The sequence below is a fragment of the Capra hircus genome, assembly GCF_001704415.2.
Source record: "Capra hircus breed San Clemente chromosome X unlocalized genomic scaffold, ASM170441v1, whole genome shotgun sequence".
NCBI lineage: Eukaryota > Metazoa > Chordata > Mammalia > Artiodactyla > Bovidae > Capra > Capra hircus.
This window is the reverse complement of record NW_017189516.1, coordinates 53,593,237-53,613,769: the sequence shown is the minus strand read 5'-3', so window position 1 is coordinate 53,613,769 and position 20,533 is coordinate 53,593,237. Positions and strand designations below refer to the sequence as shown.

The following is a 20,533-nucleotide window of genomic DNA, read 5'->3' as shown; positions in this document are numbered from 1 at the left end:
ATTTAACGTTTTATTTTGTAAGTAATCAATAAAACTCGGGGGTGGCATTGTATTGTGAGGGTAACATTATCCTCCAGTTTTCTCTTGAACTGTTATGTTTTCAAATGAAAGTGTTTATCCAGAAAGTCTCTGAAGTGGCTCCTAGCCAGGAAATTTTCCTGTGCCACAACTTGATTAGCAATCAAAAGGTATATTTCACCAGTTTAACTCTTTCTGATTATGTAAGAGGTCTTAAAACATTTTTATAACAGTACTTTTAAAAGAACCTTAACCTATTTTTATTCAGATAATTCTTTCAGTGTAATTTTTAACTGAGTTAAGTCTCTTAGTTACTATGCTCATGTGCTGTATAGACCTATCAGAAAATGTATATCAAGGTCAGTTGTGAGAAATTCACAACTGCTTTATAACATCGGGAGGATTTCAAGAAGAAAGTTCAGGATGTGAAATTGTGTAATCAATTTTGAAAATAGACTCCAAGCATATTCTCTAGCAGTTGTGCCAAGTGTTGAATTTGGGATCAATAAACATGATCTGAAAACAAGAATTTCACAAATAAAAATAATGTCAAATTTCCCCTCCTCTTGTGTTGATTGCAGTGGTGTTCTTGTGCCAGGAGGCTTTGGAATCAGAGGAACGTTGGGAAAACTCCAGGCAATTTCTTGGGCACGGTCAAGGAAGATTCCTTTTCTGGGTAAAACTGACGTTTATGAATCCTGAGTATGAGGGTTTTTTAGATTTTTGATACCTATTTGGGATAACGCATAGTAGGGTTTGTTAATGTGAAAAGTGTGATTTTGAATTTCAACATTCAGGTGCCAAATAGTTTGCTACAGGGTCTGGAAACTATATTCTACAAGTCTTACCTGGTTCACGGCGTTTTTGTAAATAAAGTTTTATTGGAATACAGCCACGCAGATTTGTTTACATATTGTCTGTGGCTGTTTTTCCAATACAGTGGCAGAGATTGAGACCCTACAGCATGCAAAGCCTGAAAACTTTACTCTCTGGCCCTTTACCAAAAAAATTTGTCAGCCTACAAGAACTTACCACTGGTCTGGTTGTATAGCAAGAGCCTGGGAAGAGTTCAGTTCAGTCGCTCAGTCGTGTCTGACTGTTTGTGACTCCATGAATTGCAGCACGCCAGGAAGAACCTGTGTTAAACCTGCCCTTACCTTTTCTGATTCCCACCTGATTCCATCTTTTACCAGTTCAAGCAGAGAACATCTCAATAGGATGCCATAGTGTTATTTCTAATCAGAAAATGCTTAAATTGAAATGTATATACTCCTTCTAGAAAAGATAATACAGAAAAATCATCTAACATTACAGAGACAGCTCTGTCAAGAACTAGAGCTGGGTGTTTTCAATGCTTTTGTTCAAATTGGAAAGCATGGCTTCCTTAGCAATGAAACTGGATGTAGTAGAACATTGATGGGACAAAAGGCAGCTCTGCAACTGGGGGTCCAGAAGGAAGAGGGAGTGGGGAGAGGCCGTGTTTCATGCTGTGCTTGCATGGGCTGCTGGGTTTATGAACTGAGTGGACCGGCTTTGGTACCGTTTACTTAATATCAACAGGTTCATTTCCCCCACTTGCCTGTTCTTTGATTAACTTCCTAGACACTCTCCACTAGGGATCCATTTTCAAAAGAGAAGCTAGGAGTAGTTTACCTTGGTACCTTGCTTTGTTTTATCCATGTAAGCTCACCTGGGCCACTGTTTTCTTTCTTTTTTTTTTTTCACTGTTTTCTTTTGAAGTAATCTTGTTTAGTTTCTGTCTAAACATAATTAGCATTTGTCAGACAGTTTTCACTGTACAGAAATAGTTTGTAGCTCTTTAGCTTTCTCTTTAACACACTGTCTCTATGTCCTAGCTTTGTGGGACTTTCTGAAGTTCCTCCAAAGCACTCAGCTGTTTCATGCTTATTGACTTTTGTTCTGGCATGCTTGGTATATTGATTGCTCTCTCCTTTGAATCCCTGTGTATCTTTGATATATCTGTAAAAGCATCTGGAATGCTGCTTGGCATTTGTTTATTGGAGAGTATTGGTGGGCCACAGTGAATGTGGAGATGGGCGAGGGGTACATCCCTGTGGCAACAGGCCTGGGCCTATGCAGGTCCCTTTCTCTCCTCTCTCTGCTCAGTTCCATTTGGCTTCTCCATTATGCTCCAGCCTGCAGTGGAGGTACCAGCTCCCCCAGCTGCTGCTGTTTCCTTGCAATGAAGGTTCGGCCTGTTCTGGGCTCAGCAGCTGGGCACAGATCTCCCACTCCCCTGCCTGCCTGTGGGTGCTCCTTGGATCCCAGCCTGCTGCCAGGCAGGGGCTGACTGCAAACAGAACCCACATTTAAGGCCATGAAACTATCTAGAGAAGAGAGAGTGTGAAGACTCAGCCCACAGAGACTCCCTTGTGAATTGAGGTGTTGTTAGACATTCTCTGAAGGAGTTGGGTGCTCTGGGGCAGCCCTGCAGGCCACATGTACACCTCGATCTAGAGATACATATGGAGGTAGGCAGGTTTGTCTTTTGGACCTTGCCTTCTCATTTCCTGCCCTTTTCCAACTTCACATTTATTTATTCCTACTTCAGTTTGGGTCGTCCAAACCCCTTCCCTGCCCCTGCCATGCCTGTTCTGAGGGCAGAAGCTACAGCAGCAAACATACTGTCTCGGAGCTTGCATTCTAGATGGAGAAGATAGCAAACGAACAGAAAATATGACACAGTACAAAATAGTTTCATTTGTTTTGTATATGTGCTTGTTAAAATAGGAGTTTGCCTTGGGATGCAGCTGGCAGTCATAGAGTTTGCACGAAACTGCCTTAACTTGAAAGGTAAGTCTGAGATTTTCTAAAAACCTCTTAGTGAAAAGCATTCTTATTACTTAAAGAATTTTTCAGCTACTGGTGAGTTACTGAACTCATTTCTTTATCTTCAGATGCTGATTCCACAGAATTTGAGCCAAATGCCCATGTTCCTGTGGTAAGTGGATTGTTTATCTTTTTGGGTTGGGTCATTATTTTGCTTCTGGTTCTAGCCTATGCTCATAAGGGGCTATTATTTTTTTTTTCATTATGACATCAGGACATTTTAATTATATATGATTTTGCTTATTCTTATTACTCTTATTAGTTTATACCAAACTACTTTATTCTCCATTGTCCATTTTGTCAGCTGTGTCTTGCAGGAAGAAACAGTCCTAGACTGGTTTCTCTGCAGTAGTTTTCAAGCTGAACATTCAGGAAAAGATTGAGTTGACTTTGACAACAATGTATCAGAGCTGACGTAAACACACAGGCTGTCCTGTCTCTAGACCCATCCTTGGCTGCTCTTTTGCTGCTCCTCAGCGTTTATCAGTTCCTTTTCCCAGGAAATAGTCCAAGGATTTGGCCAGGAGCGAAGGCTACTGTGCTCTGTCACCTGCCGCCCTGCTAACTCATCCCATGGCATCCTGTCCCTCCACACTTGGAGGTTTAGAGTTGGACAATCTGAATGACATTCCCTACACCTCAGATCTCTCCTGTCCTACAGCCTCTCTACCCCTGGAATCTCAAAACCAGTGAAGAATTCCAAAAATAAACCCAATCTGATTACTGATGACTTCCTATTCATCCTGGGAAGCCTTTCCTGACCTCTGCCTTCTATGCCTCGCACCACCTCTATCAGAGTATACACCTCATCATTGTGATTCGTTTTTATTAAGTTTTATTGAGATGTAATTCACATACCATAAAATTTAGCCATTGAAAGTATATAATGCAAATAACTCAGCACATTCACAAATTTCTATAATCATCACCACAGTCAATTTTGGACCATTTTGATTACTCTAAAAAGAAATCCCACACCCTTTGCTGACACCCCCAAGCCGCCTATGCTCCCAGCTATGGGCAGCCATTCATCTGTTTTCTGTCTCTATATATTTGCCTATTCTGGCCATTTCATATACAGTCGACCTTTGAATAATGCAGGCGTTAGGTGTGACTCTTCGTGCAGTCACATATCTGCCTATAACTGCTAATCACCTCTCCATATATGTGTTCCTCCATATCTGCAGATTCAACCAACCATGGATCATGTAGTACTGTAGTATTTACTATGAAAAGAAAGGCTTGTTTAAGTGGACCTGTACATCTCAGACTGTGTTGATCCACTGCAAGTGGAATCATGCTGTATGTGGCCTTTTGTGACTGGTGTCTTTCATTTAGCATAGTGTTGTCAAGGTCTGTCTATGTTGTAGTGTCTATCAGTACTTTGCTTCTTTTCATTGCCAAATAATATTTAATTATATGGATAGATTACATTTTATTTATCCATTCATACTTTGATGAACATTTGTTGTTTCCACCTTTTGGCTACTGTGAATAATGCTGCTATGAACATTTGTTTACAAGTTTCTGTGTGGACATATTTTTTCATTTCACTTGGGTCTATACTTAGGAGTGGAGTTGTGGGTCATATAGTTACTGTATGTTTAATTTTTTGAGGAACTGTCAGACTGTTTTCTAAAGTGGTTGCAGCATCCTGCCAGCAGTGTATGAGGGTTCCAATTTCTTCATATCCTCAACACTTGTTATTATCTTTTTTATTACAGTTGACTTTTTTTTTAAAACTTCAGTTTATTTTTCTAGAGAAAACAGTGGTTCTTATACTTTAGTTTGCGTTGGAAACACTTGAGGAAACTTTTCCCCCTTTCTGTGTTAATTTACTCAGCACATATTAACAGCAAGTATACTGTGAGCCACATATATTCTTTCCTCGGGAAATGATTACAGTTGACTCTTGAACAACATGGATTTGAGCTACACAGGTCCACATATACAGGGATTTTTTTTTTGTAACTCTCTTTTAATTAATTTATTTTTTATTGAAGGATAATTGCTTTACAGAATTTTGCTGTTTTCTGTCAAACCTCACTATGAATCAGCCATAGGTATACATATATACCCTCCCTTTTGAAACTTCCTCCCATCTCCCTCCCCATCCCACCCCTCTAGATTGTTACAGAGCCCCTGTTTGAGTTCCCTGACTCATACAGCAAATTCCCGTTGGCTGTCTATTTTACATATGGTAATGTAAGTTTCCATGTTACTCTTTCCGTACATCTCACCCTCTCCTCCCCCTCCCCATGTCCATAAGTCTGTTCTCCATGTCTGTTTCTCCACTGTTGCCCTGTAAATAAATTCTTCAGTACCATTTTCTGGATTCCATATATATATGTTAGAATATGGTATTTATCTTTCTCTTTCTGACTCACTTCCCAACCCAGGGATCGAACCCTGGTCTCCTGCATCGCAGGCAGATTCTTTACTGTTTAAGCTACAGGGAAGTCTGTGGATTTATCCATCTCATTAGAACTGACTCAAATGTGTTCCTTTTTATGGCTGTGTAATATTCCATTGTGTATATATACTACAACTTCTTTATCCATACATCTGTTGATGGACATCTAGGTTGCTTCCATGTTCTAGCTATTGTAAATAGTGCTGCAATGAATATTAGGATACATGTGTCTTTTTCAATTTTGGTTTTTTTTTTTTCAATAAATATATACCACAATACTATACTCTTGACAGTAGGTTGAATTTGTGGGTGTGGAACTGTGGATTTGGAGGGCCAACTGTAAAGTTATATTTGATTTTTTGACTACTTGAGGGGTTAGTACCCCTAAGCCTTGTGTTGTTAAAGGGTCAGTTGTATAGCCATTCTAGTGGGAGTGAAGTTGTAGCTTACTGTGGCTTTGATTCACATTTCCTTGATGTCTAAGGTTGTTAAACATCTTTTCGTATGCTTATTGACCACTTGTATGGCATGTTTGGAGAACTGTCTATTCAGATCCTTTGCCTACTTTAAATTGCGTTATTTGTCATCTTATTAAGTTGGAAGTGTTTTTTAATATATTCTAGGTATAAGTTCCTTATTAGATACATTATTGACATTTGGGGCCAGATAGTTGTCCTGTTTATTGTAGGATGTTCAGTAGCATCCCTGGCCTCTACCATCTGTATATCTGTTGTATTTTCCTCCCAATCCCCAACTGTGACACTAAAAATATCTCCAGACATTGCAGAACATACCCTGGGGACACAGGCAAAATAGTCTCCTTTGAGAAGCACTGATTTAGAGAAATCTAGGTTTTTTTTGGTAACTTTTTATTTTACATGGGGTATAGCCGATTAACACTGTTGTGATAGTTTCAGGTGAACAGCAAAGGGACTCAGCCATACATATACATGTATCCATTCTCCCCCAAACTCCTGTCCCATCCAGGCTGCCATATGACATTGAGCAGAGTTCCATGTGCTATGCAGTAGGCCCTTGTTGGTTATCCATTTTAAATATAGCAGTGTGGACATGTCCATCCCAAACTCCCTAATTATCCTTTCCCCCTAACTTTCCCACCAATAAGTGTAAGTTCGTTCTGTAAGTCTGTGAGTTTGTTTCCATTTTGTAAGTAAGTTCATTTGTATCATTTCTTTTTAGATTTCGCATATAAGGGATATCATATGATAGAGAAATCTAGTTCTTTTCCTCTCCCCTCAGAACAGTCCCTTCCTTTCCTTATGGCAACCATTAATTCTCTTTCTTTAAAGAGTTATCTTTCCATTAAAAAACATACAAGTAAACACATATATTTGTAAGCCCCTACCCTTCTTAGATAAATGACAGCAGACTCTGCGTATTTTTTCTGCCTGGCTTTTTTTCACTCAAAATTCTCTGCTGGAGTGGCGATCACTCTGTGGAAGGATATAGAGATATTCTCCACTCGTTTTTATAGCTTGCAATTCAGACTATAATGAACCATAACTTTCCAGCCAGATGGTACTTTTAAGTCTTATGCTCAGAAGACTTAATACGAATGAAGAGTTCCTTATAAGGCTTTAATAGAAACATATTTCCTGACTAATGGCTGAAATGGCTGTGCCAGGCAAACATTGGGATTTCTTCTCTTACAGAATACTTTGGGGTAGGAACTGACTTTACCAGTAGGTGCCACTGTTAGATAGCTTTGGCAAGGCTTATTCCTTGACTATCCTTTACTGTGTGTGTGTGTATTTTTAAAATATTTATACACAGGATAAAAAAGTAAAGCCCTAAAGAAAAGGTATAAAACTGCTTTTTACGTGCCCCTACCTCACCTCAGTTCCCTTACCCAGAGGTGACTACCTTCATTCATTTCTTTTGTTATTCTGCTAAAGATTGTGTGTGTGTGTATACAAACTCCTACCTGCTTACATATGTGGATATATGTTCCTTTAAAAATACATATGCTGGCATACCTAAGACACCATTCCCCTTGCATTGTACTCATCACTCGACTTCAGTGCACAGGGATCTTCCAAATGCTTGCCTTGCTGTTAATATATGCATCATTCTTTATTTAAACAGTCTTATATTGATGAATATTTAGGTTGTATCCATTATTTGCTGCTTTAAATCATGCTGCAAATTAGTATCTGTACATATGTCCTTCTAGCCACACATACACACTTCTATAGGATAAATTCTTAGAAGAGGAATTGAGAAGTTGGAGGAAATGTACATTTACATTTTACATTTTGATAGCTTCTATACTCATAAGTGAGATGAGAACAATAAAACCTAATTGCTACTGAACATCTTTATGGCCTACAATCAGTTTGTTGGAGAAAAATAGCCTTAAGAGCCAGCATTTGTGAGGATGGGGAGAAGTCTTATTAAAGAAAAAGACTAAGGTAATAGAATCACCAGGCAGCAAACACCAGGAAGCCTCAGGAATCTCTTAAACTTGAGCAAATAACAGTGACTTACAGAGGGTAATAGCCATTCTACCCCTTCTCACTAAAAAAGTAAATAATTTGGAAACCAGGAGCCTCCTTTAGGATATATTTGCAGCTGAAATCTGTTTCATGGATATGGGGGAGAAAAAATAATTTTCCCTCTACCTTTCTAGGTTTTTGGCTGAGACCCCTGTAGCAAAAGGCAGATTAACGGCGGGGATGGTGGTGGTGGGGGGGCGAACAAGCAGAAGCTTAGTAACATGGATACCTCCAGTGTACCCAGGAAACCCTGAGTAACTCCCCAGAATGGCCCAAGCCACCATCTTAAGTACCATCTCCAGCTAAAGAGTAAAGAAGATGTTGTTATTTATGGGAGGTTTTCAAGGCAAAAGCACAGTAAACAAGGGTAAGGTTGTCATGCAGATATAAGTCCATGCCTTCTCCATTGTTAAGAGTTTCTAGAGATCTAGAGTTATCTTTCTCTTCCTGGTACAGTGAGGGAGTGAAAGTGAAGTTGCTCAGTCGTGTCTGACTCTTTGCGACCCCACGGACTGTAGCCTACCAGGCTCCTCTGTCCATGGATTTCTCCAGGCAAGAATACTGGAGTGGGTTGCCATTTCCTTCTCCAGGGGATCTTCCCAACCCAGGGATCGAACCTGGGTCTCCTGCATTGTAGGCAGATTCTTTACCAGCTGAGCCACAAGGAAAACCCTTACATATGGAGGTTTCCTTTATAAATGCAAATGTCTCTGACAAAGGGTAACTTCAACTGTGTTTTTATTTTTATTTTTAATGTTATTTGGTTTGGTTTTGCCTCAGGGCATGTGGGATGTGGGATCCTAGTTCCCTGCAGTGGGAGTGCAGAGTCTTAATCACTGGACTGCCAGGAAAGTTCCCACTAGGTTGTTAGAGCTTCTCCTCTGTCTGCTGTTTCTTAAAAAGAATCAGCCCACTATAATCTTTATGCCAAAGAGACATATTTTGAGGTAGCAAATTCTGCTCCCCTTCACGGGCCATTGTGGCCTTCCTTTGGCATGCATGATTAGTCTTATGGTTGCTTACTAAATCAACAGAGACACTGGCATACAGGATATCTAAGAGGCATCTCATACACATCAAATGAGAAACGGTTTACTAAGAATGAAGGTAGACTCTGAGTCTGGAAGTCCCAGGAGAGAATGAGTAAAATTTATTTCATTGTGTCATTCCTCTGCTTAATCCACAGGGTGAAATAGAAGGCTCTGGGACTTTGCGGAATATTTAGGTTCTATTATAGCAAGTCTGACTTGTTGTTGTTGAGTTGCTCAGTCCTGTCCGACTGTTTGTGACCCCCATGGAATGCAGCACACCAAGATTCCCTGTCCTTCACTATCTCCTGGAGTTTGCTCAAACTCATGTCCATTGAATTGGTGATGCCATCCAACCATCTCATCCTCTGTCACCCCCTTCTCTTCCTGTCTTCAATCTTTCCCAGCATCAGGGTCTTTTCCAATGAGTTGGCTCTTCACATAAGGTGACCAAGGTATTGAAGCTTCAACTTCAGCATCAGTCATTCCAATGAATATTCAGGGTTTATTTCTTTTAGGATTGACTGGTTTGATCTCCTTGCTGTCTAAGGAACTCTCAAGAGTCTTCTCCAGCACCACAGTTTGAAGGCATCAGTTCTTTGGCAATCAGCCTTCTTTATGGTCAAGCTCTCACATCCGCACATGACTACTGGAAAAACCATATCTTTGACTATAACAGACCTTTGTAGGCAAAGTAATGGCTCTGTTTTTTAATACTCTATTTAGGTTTGTCATTGCTTTTCTTTCCAGTAGCTTCACCTGCCTTCTAGATGATGCGTAACAGGAAAATAGCTGTAGCTGATTTGTATTCTGACTCTGTCTCAATCACATGGATGCTGCTGACACCCTTGACTTTGAATTTGCCTTCAGGTCTCTCCAGTTCATGTAGAAGACAGCTTGTGGCATTGTAGAGTTTTTATTTAGAATATTTTTTACTTTTGAGATCTATATAGGAAGAATGATCTCAATCTGATGTTTAGGGATGTGGATATGCATACTTTTTAGCATTTCTTTTCTATTTATTGAAAATAGTAACTTTAAACATTTGAATTTATGTTAGCTATGGAAAGAGAATCTGAAAACAGAATCCGCATTCAAACACATCAACACAGACTTGTGTCAACTAAAAGAAAATTCAGGAGATTTCAAATAAGAATTTCTTCGGAATCTTAAGAATTGCAGTTCAGGAGAATTCCCTGCCAGTGGTTAGGACTCCACACTTCCACTGCTGGGGGCCTAGGTTCCATCCCTTGTTGGGAAACTAAGATTCCACAAGCTGTGTGGTGTGGCCAAAAAAAAAATTCCAATTTGGGAGACACAGATTTGGGTAACCCTAAAATTGTGTGGCAATGGCACCCCACTCCAGTACTCTTGCCTGGAAAATCCCATGGATGGAGGAGCCTAGTAGGCTGCAGTCCATGGGGTCGCTAAGAGTCGGACATGACTGAATGACTTCACTTTCACTTTTCACTTTCATGCATTGGAGAAGGAAATGGCAACCCACTCCCGTGTTCTTGCCTGGAGAATCCCAGGGATGGGGGAACCTGGGGGCTGCCGTCTGTAGGGTCGCACAGAGTTGAACACGACTGAAGCGACTCAGCAGCAGCAGCAGCAGCAAAAGTGTGTTATAAGGAAGAGAAAGAGTCAGGGCTTATAAAGACAAAAAGCCAAGATGTTAAAAGTTTCCTGGTAAGAATTGTGATGGCCTCTGATGTGAATCAGATAATATTTGCCCTTGAGGAATCATAAGTTGTTTTAGGGTAGGGGTCCAATACGTTCTGGCAGGTGTTCTGAAGCTGAATCCAGCCTTTGTACCCCAACACTGAATTAAATCTTGGAGACAGAGTTTTGGGCAAAGTAGAAAAGAATAGCTTTATTGGTTTGCCACGCAAAAGGGGACACAGTGGGCTGATGCCCTCAAAACTGTGTTCTAATCTAGGGGGAGTAGTGAGGTAAAAAGTTTTATAGTAATGGTTCAAAGACGGGGTAGTCGGCTCGTGGGCAGTCTTCTGATTGGTTGGTGGTGAGGTAAGTGGGAGTCAGCATCATCAGTCTTCTGGTTCCATCAGGTCTGGGGTCTAGTGCTTGTGGGCAGCACTCAATTAACTTCTCCCAACTGGTGGGGGTTTCCATATCTGTAAAACAAATCAAAAATATTGTTCTGTGTATCCCTGGAGGGGGGACCAGGACCCTGCCCAAGGCTGCACTATTGTTTCTTTTGACTCTTTCTCCCTTCTCTCTGCATCCCCTCTCTTCCCTAATTAGCATCTGTTTGAACCTGCTCACTGAAACTCAGGGAAGGTCATGGAGACTGAATGAAGCCTATTTCCTGTAATCAAGAAAGGAGAACACAGAAAAGGAGCCCGAAAGGGTCCTGTTCAGTATCAGTTCTGATGACTTTATCAGGTCAAAAGGTCAGATTCCATCCAAGCTGACATGTGCATACGTCATACTTCCTTAACGGCCTCCTAGCTCCATTTTAGAGAGTTCTCTCTGTAGTACTGACTCCGTGTTGATTTTCCTTTCATACATGTACCCTTGGATGGTGGTCTTGGTGAGGAAAAGTGAGAAATGTGAATCATTTTAAGCAGATGCAAATGGAGACTTGAGATTGTGGCATTTGATATTATTTCAGTTTTATTTATCATTGATTTGACTTCTTTTACCCCTTTTTGATCCAAGGATTTTCAAAGTCAAAATTAATTTTATATCTGACACAGTAGATGTGTGATAGAGTCACATATAATAAAAAATGGATTCAGGTGTGTTATATATTAAGCATAATTGATGCATAACATTTTCCTACCTTTAGTTGTAGCCCTGTTTGAATTATTTTCTACTTTCATTTATTTTTCAACAATTTCATATGGAAAGCAAATTAAGAGGGTTAAAAAACCCAGACAGCCACTTAGAGTAACCTTCCAGGTAACTTTTATAACTTTGAAGACTGCTTTAATTTCAAACATATTATAATGAGCATCTCCCAGCTAACAAAGCAATCCTAAAGAAGTCATTTGGAGCTTAGTTTGGGCTAAAGAAGTTTTTTCCCATAAAAGTAGCTGTCAGGAAGACAGCTATACTATGGGTAAAATATCTTTTTATGGATCAGTCTGGGAGCCTAATAGTCATTTAATCCTGTCTCTGTGGGGACTGTAGGTTCAAAGTTGATATCAGGCTGTTGGTTGGCCATAGTAACTATTTTCGATCTGGGAAAGAAAATTCTTCCAGGCATGATGGCTGCTGCTTAATGGCTAAGGCTTCTTGGGAGTAAGCCCGCATTAGTGAATCAACAAGTGTAGTCCATAATTTTAACAATGACCAAATGACTAAATGAGTACTTCAAAGCTAATGCATTTTAAAGCTTTTGTACCTTTAGCTCAACGGGAAATGCCTTGGGAATAGATATTTCAACAACTTGAAAGATATTTTTTTTGCAGTAGAAATAACTGGATTCTAGTGAAAAGAGATTATTAAGAAGAAAAAAACTCACTGTGCATTTGGCGCTCATCCACTTAAGTACCGTCCTAAATATAGTGCATTACAAATGAGCAGCTGCCACAACCCTACTTGCAGCTTAGTTGGAGACACAAGACGTAAACTTGTGAAATGTAGAAACAAATGTGTGGACAGAATGTGAGTACACCCTCAGTGCTATGAGCCCTGACAACCAGGACTTCTGCCATGAGAGTGTTCTGGATCTGTGCCACCTTTATGGCAGCCACTAGCCACACTGGGCTATGGAGCATTTGAAATTTAGCTAGAGTGGCCAAGGAACTGAATTTTAAGTTTTTTTAAATTGATTTAAATGTCAATAGCCACTTAATCTAGTGGCCACAGTATTGCACAGCACAGGTAGGCCTTGAATAGTTAAGAATTCAGGGTTTGCGGGGGAAATACTGTGGGTTAAAGTAAGAAGGGAAGATTGTCAAATGCTAGGAGACTTCATTGAAAGGAGGGGAGGCATATGTAGGCTGGAATGTCTAAGATTTGGCCATAAAAGAGCATGAGCAAAGCACATTGCTCCTGGCGGGAAGTGGAAGGAAATAAAGGAGATTGGTGCTAATTTGTGGAGGTCCTTGAATATTAGTGTCAGGATTAGTCCTGAAGGCAACAGGGAATGAGTAAGAATAATGCCTATCAGCTGTGACATATCTTCCAAATACTGAACTCTTGCTGAAGCCTTTCCAATAGAAATGGGTGCTTTAGGAAGATTCAACTGGTGTGGAAAACAGAGGGATGAGAGGGAAGAAAAGACTCCAGGCAGGGCATAAATCTGCATCACAATCTTACCCTTGTTGACTGTGCTTTTCTTGGTCACCGCCCATAACTGACTCTCCCCACCTTCAACATCCTCTTGTCTGTAGTTGAAGTTTGTATTTAAGGTGAGGGTTTTGGACATTTTGGTGAGTCACTCAGTTTTCCTGGGTCTCTCCCATGTATTCATGTTATTAAACTTTTGCTTGATTTTCTCCTGTTAATCTGTCTCATGTCAGTGTAACTCTTAGACCAGCCAGAAGATCTTAGAAGGGCAGACAAAAATGGCCTCCTTCTTAACAACTTGATGTTGATTTGATGTGTTTTCTCTCTTTTTCAACTTCCCTGCAAGTTCTCTTTAACGTAGCTCCTACAAATCCCAGTTGAAATACTACTTCTAAGGTTAAGCCTTTCCCTGGCATAATTCCAGAATCATTGACTTAGGATCTCAGAGGTCTGGAAATTTGCATATCTTATGGCATCTTGTATAATGCCTTGCCTATAGTAGGTGCTTTATGTATGTTGGAGTTGAAAGACATAGTGTGTATTTACTATGTGAGGGGCTGATTGAGATTGAAAACATAGACGAAAATGGGAAGCTAGCATGACCTAAATATTAGAACTCAACAAAGCATGTGCAACAAAAAATAAAACTCCAAGCTATAGACTAATGTTGGTTATTAATAAAGATGTAAAAACCTTAAATAAAATGTCAAAGTGTCTATCCCTTAATAGCATTTAAGGGATAATCAGTCATGACTTGATAGTGTGTTTATCCTGGGAATTAAATTGATTAATGCATCATATTGATCAAACAAAAGAGTGAACCCCCATATCATCACAAACACTAAATAGGCAGTGTATAGTATCTATACCCTAGTAGTCACAATCTCATAACAAACTTGAAATGGTACTTCAAATGAGAGAAAGAATATCTTTTAACAAAACAGTACCCAACCATAAACTCAGTGGGGAAATAAAGATCTTCCTCGACTTATGCTGGGGTTATGCCCTGAGTATTGGAAGCTGAAAATGCTTTTAATACACGTAACCTATTGAACATCATAGTTTAGCCTTAAATGTGTTCAGAACACTTACATTAGCTTACAGTTGGAAAAACCATCTCACACAAAGCCTATCTCATAATAAAGTGTTGAAAATCTCATTAAATTGTTACTGAACCAAACTTGGATCCACCTGCTTGATGCACAGCACAGCCAGTCTACTGACACCAGGTTGTGCTGAAGGATGGGACAGCATTTATTTGCAGGCCTCCAAGCAAGGAGAATGGGCAGCTTGTGCTCAAAAGACCCAAACTCCCTGGTGACTCTTAGGCAAGGGTTTTTAAAGCCAATATTATGGGTGAGGGTCATAGGGTGCCTGATCAGCTCACGGACATTCTTCTGATTGGTTGGTGGTAAAGTAACAGGATGGTGTTTCGGGAATCTCAGTCATCAGTCTTCTAGTTCCAACCAGTCTGAGGTCTACGTGCTTTTGTGGTCAGCATGTACTCAACATCATCAACTTAGTTTCTGCAGAACAGCTCAAAGATACGGATCAGATTGTTATCTGTACCCTTCAGGGGGAACTAGGAGTCCTGTGACTATTGTTTAAGCTATTATTACCTTCCTTGCTTGACTGCTTTCTCTTTCTGCATTTTCCACTTCTTTAATCATTGACTGGATTTTCCCTTTGAAATCTGAGGAAGGCCTAGGAGATGAAAGCTTTTTATACAAACAAACAGGGGACACAGAGGGGCTTGTACCCAGGAGGCCCTTTCGGAGTCCTGCTTGGTTTCACAATGTATTTAATACTGTACTGAAAGTGAAAAACAATGGTTGTCTGGTTGCAGAATGGTTGTCAGTGTGTCAATTGTTTCCCCTCTTGATGGTGTGGCTGACTGGAAGCTGTGACTGCTGCCACCCAGCATCACGAGAGAATCATACTGCATATTGTAAGCCCAGGAAAAGATCAAAATTCAAAAATTGAAGTACAGTTTCTACTGAATGCACACTGCTTTTGTGCCATTTTAGGGTTGAAAAATGGAAAGCTGAACCATGGTAATTTGGGTACCATCTGTAGTTGGGAGATTCCTATAAAAACCATAGATGAGTAAAAGATGTGCACTGTTGCAACTAATGAAGTAGGTAAGATGAAGCTGATGAATGCTGTCTGAGGACTGAAGCTGGCACTCTTCTACCTGTTTGTGGAAATATGAGTCAATACAACTTTTTGGGAATTAACTAGTGAAAGTGAAGTCACTCAGTCGTGTCCAACTCTTTGCGACCCTGGGGACTGTAGTCCACCAGGCTTCTCCATCCATGGGATTCTCCAGGCAAGAATACTGGAGTGGGCTGCCATTTCCTTCTTCAGGGGATCTTCCCAACCCAGGGATCGAACCCATGTCTCCCGCATTGCAGGCAAACGCTTTAACCTCTGAGCCACTAGATGGTCTCACAAACTATAAAAATATTCATTCCGTCTGGTCAGACATTTACTTCTCAGAAATTCTCTTAAGAAAACCTGATATATTGACAAAGAAGTGAACAGGTATTCACTATAACATTAGTTAGAAGAATAAAAAATGACAGTAATCCTAATACCCCACAGTGGGGAAATAGTTGAGACCGTTAAGGGGTATCCCTACAGTGGAGTATAATTAATCATTAGAACTGTTTAAGGCTTTTGATGCTATGAGAATGCTCTTGTGTTGGATTAGAATGATACAAATTGTGTTTAAACATTCCCTCATGGTGTATAAAAATCTTTGTTTCTTGGTGGAAGGGTTATAACTTGTTTTTCTTTTTCTCTGGTTAAATTTCTGAGTTTTGAAATAGCTTCTGATGCATTTCCCAGAATTTAGATAGTTGTGTGTTCTGACTATTCCAAATAAAAAGGAGGATGCAAAGAAGTTCATTATGAAAAGCAGCAATATGGTATTTTACAAAAGTTGTCTTTTTATTAAAAATTTTCTTTAATTCTTTTTGATGGGCTTCCCAGGTGGCACTAGTGGTAAAGAATACCCCTGCCAATGCAGGATACTTAAGAGACGTGGGTTTGATTCCTGGGTCAGAAAGATCCCCTGGAAAAGGAAATGGCAACCCACTCTGGTATTCTTGCCTGGAGAATCCCATGGACAGAGGAGCCTGGCATGCTATATCCATGGGGTCACAAAAAGTCGCATGTGGGTTTGATCCCTGAGTCGGACACATATTCTTTTTGACGGGACACACATCCACAGGGTTGAAAAATCAAAAATGTATAATAAAATATGAAATGAGAAGTGGTTCTCACACCTCTGTCCCTCATCTGCCCAGTCCTTTCCTTCAAACCAAGCAAGGGCTTGTGTGCTCTCTGCACAGAAAGCCAAACTCTGACAGTAAGTATTTGCTGTGAGTTCAGTTCAGTTCAGTCGCTTAGTTGTGTCTGACTCTGCGACCCCATGAACCGCAGGCCTCCCTGTCCATCACCAACTCCCGGAGTCCACCCAAACCCATGTTGGTGATGCCCTCCAACCATCTCATCTTCTGTTGTCCCCTTCTCCTTCTGCCCTTAATCTTTCTCAGCATCAGGGTCTTTTCAAATGAGTCAGCTCTTCGCATCAGGTGGCCAAAGTACTGGAGTTTTAGCTTCAATATCAGTCCTTCCAATGAACGCCCAGGACTGATCTCCTTTAGGATGGACTGGTTGGATCTCCTTGCAGTCCAAGGGACTCTCAAGAGTCTTCTCCAACACCACAGTTCAAAAACATCAATTCTTTGGCACTCAGCTTTCTTTATAGTCCAACTCTCACATCCATACAGGACCACAGGAAAAACCATAGCCTTGACTAGGCGAACCTTTGTTGACAAAGTAATGTCTCTACTTTTTAATATGCTGTCTAGGTTGGTCACAACTTTCCTTCCAAGGAGTAAGCGTCTTTTAATTTCATGGCTGCAATCACCATCTGCAGTGATTTTTGAGCCCCCAAAAATAAAGTCAGCCACTGTTTCCACTGTTTCCCCATCTATTTGGCATGAAGTGATGGGACCAGATGCCATGATCTTAGTTTTCTGAATGTTGAGCTTTAAGCCAACTTTTTCACTCTCCTCTTTCACTTTCATCAAGAGGCTCTTTAGTTCTTCTTCACTTTCTGCCATAAGAGTGGTGTCATCTGCATATCTGAGGCTATTGATATTTCTCCCAGCAATCTTGTATCCAGCTTGTGCTTCTTCCAGCCCAGCGTTTCTCATGATGTACTCTGCATATAAGTTAAATAAGCAGGGTGACAATATAAAGCCTTGGTGTACTTCTTTTCCTATTTGGAACCAGTCTGTTGTTCCACGTCCAGTTCTAACTGTTGCTTCCTGACCTGCATACAGGTTTCTCAAGAGCAAGGGTTTATTGCAGGTGCCAGGAAAGGGAGTGGGAGACAAACCTCAGATCCTTTCCAACTTGGTCTTCCTTTTAAAAGGCAAGAACAAAGAGGCTGGGGTTAGGGCCTTCCCTAGTGCTCCAGTGCGTGCTTTCACTACACGGGGTTTGGGTTCAATCCTTGTTTGAGAATTAAGATTCCACATGCCATTTGGTGTGGCCAAAAAATAAATACTGGGGTTAATCATTGTCTTGTGACATTTGTTAATCACAGTTTCAGAAGTCAAGATGTCTAAGGTTTCTGAGTCTTTGGCCAGCTGATGCTGGGGAGGGGATGATCTGTTAGCTCATCTTGCCCTGGAGAAACCACCTGAGTGCTTTAAGGATGCTATCCGCAGGAGCACTTGCAGTCCTCTGATTAGTGTTCAGATAGTGTTGATTAGTGTTCAGATAGCATAGGATTGAGCTCAGAAGGGATGAGAAAGGGAATAAAGATTTTTTTTTAATGTTCTACCACTGTTAAGATTTATGTCTGCTCTATCTTTACTTATTTATTTTAAATTTTTTGGCCACACTGCTCAGCATGTGGGATCTTAGTTCCTCAACCAGGGATTGAACCTTCACCCTGTGCAGTGGAAGTGCAAAGTGTTAAACCACTCAACTGCCAGGGAATCCCTGGGAAAAAAGAGATTTTAATAGGTTAGTCATAAACTTAGCAGGGGAATTCAGTTTTAGGGGGACTAAACATGTAAACCATGACCCACCTGTCTTGGGTTGCCCGACGGGCATGGCTTAGTTTCATTGAGTTAGACAAGGCTGTGGTCCTAGTGTGATTAGATTGACTAGATTTCTGTGAGTATGGTTTCAGTGTGTCTGCCCTCTGATGCCCTCTTGCAACACCTACCATTTTACTTGGGTTTCTCTTACCTTGGGCGTGGGGTATCTCTTCATGGCTGCTCCAGCAAAGCACAGCTGCTGCTCCTTATCTTGGATGAGGGGTATCTCCTCCCGCCACCCTTCTGACCTTCAGCGTGTGATGGCTCCTTTAGGCCCTCCTGCGCCCGAGCAGCCACCACTCCTTGGACGTGGGGTTGCTCCTTACTCCTTGGAAGAAAAGTTATGACCAACCTAGATAGCATATTCAAAAGCAGAGACATTACTTTGCTGACTAAGGTCCGTCTAGTCAAGGCTATGGTTTTTCCAGTAGTCATGTATGGATGTAAGAGTTGGACTGTGAAGAAGGCTGAGCGCCGAAGAATTGATGCTTTTGAACTGTGGTGTTGGAGAAGACTCTTGAGAGTCCCTTGGACTGCAAGGAGATCCAACCAGTCCATTCTGAAGGAGATCAATGCTGGGATTTCTTTGGAAGGGATGATGCTAAAGCTGAAACTCCAGTACTTTGGCCACCTCATGCGAAGAGTTGACTCATTGGAAAAGACTTTGATGCTGGGTGGGATTAGGGGCAGGAGAAGAAGGGGACGACAGAGGATGAGATGGCTGGATGGCATCACTGACTCGATGAAGGTGAGTCTGAGTGAACTCCGGGAGTTGGTGATGGACAGGGAGGCCTGGCGTGCTGCGATTCGTGGGGTCACAAAGAGTCGGACACGACTGAGTGACTGAACTGGACTGAACTGAAACACGTTAACACTAACTAACTAACATATAAACACTGATACTCGTTTTTGTGTGTGTGTGTCCTTTCAGAGAATTTTTTTTAGCTCATGTTCATTGGAAGGGTGATTGGGAAAAAAATGTGTAATGAGGCTCATTAGGAGGGTGATAATGAACAGAAAGGTCAAGATGCTGATCAAAGAGAATATGTGCAGCACTGATGATTTGCTGGTGTTTCTGAGGAGAGGAGAGTGGGGGTCAGGATAAAAACCTGGCTTCCATGGCACCACTGTCGTGGGCTCTCATGGCCAGCTTGTACTCATATGGCTTTGTCATTTTAGCTGTCAGGTGGGGGGCAGAAGAAAGTTAGTCTCCTCCCATGTTCCCCGATCTCTCCCTCCCTCCCCTGAACTAGACTCAGCTTGTGGAACTGAGAGGGTAACAGGCAGAAAGGCCAGGGTCTCCAAACGGAGAAAATAGCCTGCAAGTGTCAGACATTTTTATTTCTCTTAAGCAGCAGGAGGAAACAAACTAGCGATATTTTTTCCTTCTCTATACAAATTTTAAAGGAGGTTTCTCTTAAAATACTGTGTTGCCATAATGACACCTGGTTTCACCTGAAGTTAACTATTCTCAAACCTAGAGATAACCAATGCCTTTTTCTTATGGAAATGTTTATCTTAAGCTATGCTAATGTACTATGCATTTACCCCAAACTCTGTCTTCAAGTTGGTTCCGCCTTTTGGCTCAGAACCTACTTGATAAACCAGTATGTTATACTCAGATATTGTCCCTCTCATCTGTGTAAATGAAACTATTTGTATGGTGATCTGTCCTTCTTCAAGATTCAAGTTAATCATTTTATGGCCCAGGATGAACCATTTGGTGCCAAGATTATCCCAAAATGCATCTTATGGGTGAGGGGCCTGGTACCATTCTGAGTTTTAAGACATTCCTTTCTTTCATTAGCAGACTGCTAGTGACTATATTCCTGGGTTGGGAAGTTCCCTGGAGAAGGAAACGGCAACCCACTCCAGTACTCTTGCCTAGAAAATCCCATGGATGGAGGAGCCTGGTGTCCATGGGGTTGCAAAAAGTTGGACACGACTGAGCGACTTCACTAGTGACTATATAACATCCAGCTGAAGACTAGCAGGGGGGTACTCTTTCTGCCCACTTCTGATGCCTATGTCAGAAGCTTTCTCTATCTCCTCTATACTGTAATAAAACTTTATTACACAAAAGCTCTGAGCGAGCAAGCCTCGTCTCTGGCCCTGGATTAAATTCTCCTTCGGGGCCGAGAATCCCAGTGTCGTGATTCAACAACAACCTTTCAGAACTTGAGGTTTAGCTGCTTCTCAGATACCCAGAATCCCAGCAGCACAGGATGCCAGATCTGGAGGGCCCTGCTTTCCTGTCCTTTTTATTTTTCACATCACATACCAGAACCAAGGCCACCTGTTTGGTCATGGAGTAAAGCTGACTCT

General features: G+C 41.2%; 1 protein-coding gene across 2 annotated transcripts in view; it reads left to right on the top strand.

Moving 5' to 3' along the window:
• Positions 1-20,533, top strand: part of CTPS2 (CTP synthase 2) — a 109,627-nt gene that overhangs the window by 35,482 nt on the left and 53,612 nt on the right. For both annotated transcript variants that reach the window (XM_018043919.1, XM_018043920.1), the window contains exons 11-13: positions 600-694; positions 2,770-2,832; positions 2,937-2,980. In XM_018043919.1, the coding sequence (XP_017899408.1) occupies positions 600-694; positions 2,770-2,832; positions 2,937-2,980 (202 nt within the window). The remainder of the gene's footprint in view (positions 1-599; positions 695-2,769; positions 2,833-2,936; positions 2,981-20,533) is intronic.